Raw genomic sequence first — 6,070 nt, forward strand, 5'->3', positions numbered from 1 at the left:
CTGATGGAGGAAGCCACAGCCCCCGTTTTCTCATTTCTGAAATGGGGAAGTGCTCCTGCCTGGGGTCCAGAATGGACAGACTGCCATGATTACAGCCACACACCTGCACAAGTTCCTTTTAGAAAGGGCACAGGAAGGGTGCCTGCTGTGTGACCTTGGCTAGTTACCAGGCCGGAGCTGCCTTCTCTGCAGACTGTCCCTGCTCTAGAAGGTTCTTGGGAGGCCTGGCCAAGCATTAGTAGTATTATGTTAATGCTCATATCCAAAAATACAGCTCAAAAGGCTTTTCTCTTCTGTGGGTGTGGCTGGGGGGTCACTTTGGGGAAGCGGTTGGGTTTACAAAATAACCAGATGGGGAAGTTACGGAGCTTGAGAAATCCCCCCAAATTCCCGCCATCCTTGCCCCCCTTTCCACTCACCCTTGATAACCCCATGGCCCAGTGGTCCCAGGACAGCAGTGACAGGTGTCCTTTGCTGTGCCCAGCTGTGTTCCAGGTCTCAACACAGGGCGAGGAGTCCCGGCCAGAGAAGACTGTCAGCGGCAGGTATGGGGTTGGAGAAACCTAGAGACCAGGCTGCTGCAGGGGGCTCCGGTCCACACGTGGCCTGAGCCAGGCGCTCTGTGTCCCGGAGGCCCTGGGGTAGAGAAGGAACAGTAGTAGCTGACAGCCGACCGGGCTCATCCACAGTGGCCCTGCATCAGCTTATTCACGGACGCATCCCAGGAGCTAGGCACACCGCTGGGACACTCGATTCAATGCCGTGGTGGTGGATAACGCGTCAATTCAGCATGCCTTGGGGGAACCCACCGTGCCTGGACATGGGGGCGCGGGGGCGCAGCTCCCCCTTGGCCCCCTTCCTCCCTCCTCTCTGGGTCCTCCAGTGAGGGGATGGGGGGAGGGAGGAAGAACAGTGTTGGCAAATCACCCTCGAGGGGCCCTACTTGAGACGCCCGGCCCAGGGCCCCTCAGGTCCAGGTGGTGTGCAAGGACTCGCCGGGCTGCTTGGGGTGGGCGAGGCCCACGAGGGCCGGGGCCAGGCCGCTCCCTCCAGCTGTGCCGGCAGCCGAGGGGCGCAGTTCCGTCGCAGCTGCTCACACCGAGTTTTGGTTCCGAAAACACTTTCCTTCTCTTCTAAGCAGGGCCACACCCCAGTAGTTACGGAGCACGCGGCGGTCGGTGTCACCACTGGCGGCAGCCGCCGCCAGCCAACCTGACCCGCGGGGTAGAGGAGCGATGGCGGATGGGGGCGGGGCGGGGCCCGGGTCCAGCGAACGTGCTTGGGACACAGCGTGGTGAGTGGGAACCAGGGGTCCTCCTGGGGCCGGCGCTCCTCCCCACCCGGCGGCCCCCAGCACGGCCCCCGTCCTTGCCCCCGCGCCCCACCCCCCAGGCCTCCACTCCGCCCCCAGTCCCGCCCCTAGTCCCTGCCCGGTGTCCTTGCGGGCCGCCCCACACGCGCGGGGCGGGGCGGGCGCGGAGCGCTTGCGTATGGCTCCGGAGGCGCATGCGCGCGGCAGACGGGGGCGCGCGTGCGCACTGGCGGCGTGGCGGTATTGATGCTAGGCGGGCCGGCGCCGCGGGCCGGGTGGCCGTGGGGCAGGGGGTGGCCATGGGGCAGGGGGCGGCCGCGGCGCCGGGGACCGGCTAGCGACTGCGAGCGGCGGCGGGGCGGCGGGACCCGCGGGCTCGGCCCGGCGAGCGAACGGTGAGTGAGCGGCCCCTCGGCCCGGCCCGCCGCCCGCGGTCCTGGGGTCGTGGGGTCGTGGGGGCGGAGCGGGGGTCGCGGGGACTGGGGCTGCCCTGCCTACCGCGGGGTGTGGAGCCGGGAGGCGCTGGCCGGCCGCCCCCTGCCCCGGGCGCCCGCGCAGGCGTCCGGGCGGCCGGATCTCGCCCCCCGCGTCCGCGCTGTGGGGCGGCTTGGCGGGTCCGGCCCTCACGCGGAGCGGTCAGTTAGGGGTCCGTGTCGCGTTATTTATCCTCGGAAGGCGCGTTTGCGCTCCGAGCCCAGCGCCCACCCGACCACCCCGGAACCCCTGGTCACTGCCTCCCCGTCTGGTGCGCTCTGGTCCTCGTGGGGGGGCCGCCTCGCCACAGGGTGCCGGGCCTGAGTCGGGTGGTCGTCACTTCCTGCTGGACGACGCGCTCGGCTCCGGCCGTGACCTTTGCTCTGCCGCGGGGACCCGCGGACCCGGACAGGCAGGTGCGGTAGCGCGGACGCCGACCCCGGGTTTCAGGTGCTCCCGGGCCTGCCGTGCAGGTGGGCGTGGGGTGGGCTCGGCGGCGGCGCCCCGGGAGATCGCTGGGCGCTGGAGAGGAGGCCCCGGTAACCCGCAGGACGAAGGGGAGGGCGGTTCTTTACCGGGGGTGCTGCCCTTGTTACCGAACCCAGGTCCGGCTGCTCGCCGCTCGAAAGCCAATTCTCGAGAGATAGATGTTGGTAGGTAAGGAAAGGTTGCTTTATTTCGGAGGCCAGCAAAAGGGGGGGCGGGGAGGGCGGATGCCTGTCCAAGGGTCCTGCCCCGCCCAAAAAGGGGGCAAGAGCTTTTATAGACAGAGGGAGGGGGCTACGTGCAGACACAATGCAGTCAGCTCTGACGGTCATCATGAAGCTGGTCATCGGTGGTCTGACCAGCGTCATCTCGATGTTTTAGGTAGAGTTACTCTTCAGTTCCAGGGTCGGTTTGTTTCCATTTCCTCGAGGCCAGCGTCCGGTCCTCATGTAGTTCACTTCTTCCACCTGGTGGGGTTTCAGTGTCTACAAGACGGCTCCCAGGGGAGGGCTCCGAATATTACCTACGGCCCTTAAGGGGGAACAGAGGTCCTTGACTTTGCCTAATGACTGCACTATTATTATTTGGTCTCCTTTGACTGTTTTCCTCTGTTTCTGTGTTCTCTCGCTTCTCTGATTAAAGCTATTCTTTGGCTCAAGGTTTTCCACAGACAAAAGGCGGGCCGAGGACACGGAGGGGCGGGGCGGGGGTTTGGGAAAGGACCATAGCGTCCTGCTCCGTTTCAATCCCCCTTTCCTTTGGTACTCCTCAGTCTTGGGGAGGGCCGGGTACGGAACAGGAAGGGGAATAAGGTTTTGGGTAGAGAGGTTAGTTATCAACTTGGCAGGGGAGCTCGGGTTTAGTTCCATTTCTGTTTCAGTTTTCCCCAAGTGTTTGAGGGAATGGGGCAATGACCCCTCTTGGCTACTTCTTGCTGAAGTGGGGCATAGTCCTGCCTAATTTGGGGAATGGACACAGAATTGGAAATAACTTCAAGCTCTGTGCTTACCATCAATATTCTGTATTATGAGAACATTACCTCTCTCCTTGATGACTTTGTCATAGTACCTGGACAAGCATTTGAAAATTGGTAGACATTTTACAATGAAGATAATAAAATGCATCTTCATATTAGTCTCTGAATGTATTGTTTCTTAATAGTTAAAGCAGATGTGCAGTGTATGTTTAATAGCCCATAAACAGGCTGTTTTGGTTAGCCTAAAGTTCAGATGAAATCCTGTGTAAGCCAGAATGACTTCCCCATACATACCTCAGTACGTGAAAATTTCCTCCATCATTTTCCCCTTTTAATTGTAACTCTTTCCATAGAAAGCATTGATTGATAGTCAATATATTTTTCCAGTGTAGCCAGAGTGGCTCAGATGCCTGCTCTGGGTCCATTCATGTCCCTAGGTGCTAGGCCTCATTTTGTTTATATATTTGCCTAGTTGTCCACGTTGGGGGAAAACGAATCAGATATCATGAACAGGCTCAGAGGTATGTTAATCGGGAAACGCTTTATGGCCATACATCTTATCATTTGTATCCAGTTCTCACACAGACATTGTGCACGTGCTTTCAGCAGTAAACTTAGAGCCAGCGTACACATCATGAGTGGCTATACTCTGTGACAACTTCACTGGACAGTTTTTTCCGTCCTGAACATCGGGGTCAAAAGTATGGTTAGAAACAAAACAGCTTTCCATCAGAATTTTTAAATTTCTTACTCAGTTCAACAGTAAGGTCTGAAAGTTATCAAATGTTTTCCATATAATTTAACATACCAAATAATCCTAATTAGTTTAGAAAAAATATTTTTCTCTTAACAGAGAGAGAAAACAAAATTTAGTCTTGTATCAGTTTACTGTTAGTAACAAAATTCATTTACGTAATTAAATTTAGTCTAATCTTAATCCTAACAACATACAAAATTCTTTTCTCAAAGTTACTTTTTCACAAACATTTTATCACTTTTTGGATCCATACAAATTTGTCCTTTTTTTCCCATCCAACCAGCGGTAAGACAAAATTATTGTCATCATTTTTCCTCAACGAAAATATCTCCGTTCTTTATACTTTTCTTCTCCGACAACACATATCCTACTTGCTTTACACACTGAAATGCTTCCCTTATCATTTTTACACATTACAATTTTTAACCCTTGAAAACCTTAACAAAACCAAGAAACAAATAATTGAACTATTTGTTATATCAGTATTTTCTGATGGGCAGACTTAAGAACATATTCCATAACCTCTAAAAACATACACTTTTTCATAGCACAATTTCTCTTTAATGTGTTACAAGATGTGTGTTTAAGAAACCCAGACATAGTGCTTCCCTGGTGGCGCAGTGGTTGAGAATCTGCCTGCCAATGTAGGGGACACGGGTTCGAGCCCTGGTCGGGAAGATCCCACATGCCGCGGAGCAACTAGGCCCGTGAGCCACAACTACTGAGCCTGCGTGTCTGGAGCCTGTGCTCCGCAACTAGAGAGGCCGCAATAGTGAGAGGTCTGCGCACTGCGATGAAGAGTGGCCCCTGCTTGCCGCAACTAGAGAAAGCCCTTGCACAGAAACGAAGACCCAACACAGCCAAAAATAAACAAATAAATAAAAAAGAAACCCAGACATCTTTAGTTTTACTTTTAGTCTTGGCAAGAAGACAGGAAGTAGGTAAATTGAGATTTGTTTGATTTGTAAGTGCTTACTTTTTCTTTTAAAGCCAATTAAATAGAGCTCTTTGCAAATTAACCAAAGCCAAAGACACATATTGAGACATACATCCATCCAGGCAGAGGTCTCAATTGTTTCATCTTTTTACATTTCATGAATTAGGCATTGCAACTAAACTTATCAGTTTATGAATAACAGTCCAAATGGTCAAATTTACACTCAATTTTAAAAGGCTTTTTTTCCCCCTCCTTTTTTTTGTCTTGAGGTTTTACTAATTAACCCAAGGCTGAAGTCTCAGGCAAAGTGGGCTGTGTTTGTATTTCAAGAACACGATAAGAGTTAACTTCAAGTTTTTTCCTAGGCATATTTTTGTTCTCTCAGGGTCAGAATTCTGAAAACAGTATTTTATCAAGCTAGCTTTCTCTAACTGCGTATGCAAAAGAATCAGTTTGGGAATTTCAAAAGTTTCATCTTAACCAATTTTCTCCGGAGTCTAAAGAATACTGTTGCCATACGTTGGTTAGAAAAAATCATCTTTCTTTTTCTTTGTCATACTTTCATAGCTAAAAAATTGTTTTTAATGAATTGAGCCTGAATTTCCCATTTGACATAAGACAACGAAGATACCAATCACGTAGATGGGATACATGTTCACACACCAAAAGACAGATCTGTCGCAAATCCTCTTCAAAGGATGACCAGTATGGAATCCCAAACAAACACTTCCCCAACACAGACGGTCCTCAACGGTAGACAGACGTCAGAATCAACTGGCAAAATGCCCAGATAGCACTTTGTGCTCACAAATGGGAAGGGTGCCCGGGTGCACACTAGTGGAATTAACCCGGCCTTGGAGCTGGTCAGCTCGTCCCAAACACACGTTTCATTTCCACCAACCAAAAGCGAAAGTTGGCAGCCAGTGCCGAGCAGGGGAGAAACAGGGAGGATTCCCGAAACAAATGGTTTCGGCAGCTGCTGGGAACGTCCCCTAAAATCCCCCTTGGGGCTGGCTAGCCACAAGCAGCTGGCTGGTCGCGGCTTATCCTGGCGTGTCTGCCGTAGCCGGTGGCTCTACTCTGGGAGGCCCAGGGAGGCCAGACGCTGCGAGGGCACAGCCCCACCGT

The 6,070-nt window shown here is 53.2% G+C and overlaps 1 protein-coding gene across 2 annotated transcripts in view; it reads left to right on the forward strand.

Moving 5' to 3' along the window:
• The first annotated feature begins 410 nt into the window (after positions 1 to 410).
• The window catches only part of NADK (NAD kinase), a 23,400-nt gene continuing 17,740 nt past the window's right edge, over positions 411 to 6,070 (forward strand). The window contains exon 1 of one of the 2 annotated variants that reach the window (XM_029216775.1): positions 411 to 545. In XM_029216775.1, coding sequence (XP_029072608.1) covers positions 433 to 545 — 113 coding nt within the window. In that variant the 5' untranslated portion in view covers positions 411 to 432. Of the gene's footprint in view, positions 546 to 1,642; positions 1,708 to 6,070 lie in introns of those variants that run through there. The other variant, XM_029216777.1, reaches the window with a different exon arrangement.

Source organism: Monodon monoceros, unplaced genomic scaffold, assembly GCF_005190385.1.
Source record: "Monodon monoceros isolate NGI ecotype Baffin Bay Population unplaced genomic scaffold, NGI_Narwhal_1 Super_Scaffold_12, whole genome shotgun sequence".
Lineage (NCBI taxonomy): Eukaryota > Metazoa > Chordata > Mammalia > Artiodactyla > Monodontidae > Monodon > Monodon monoceros.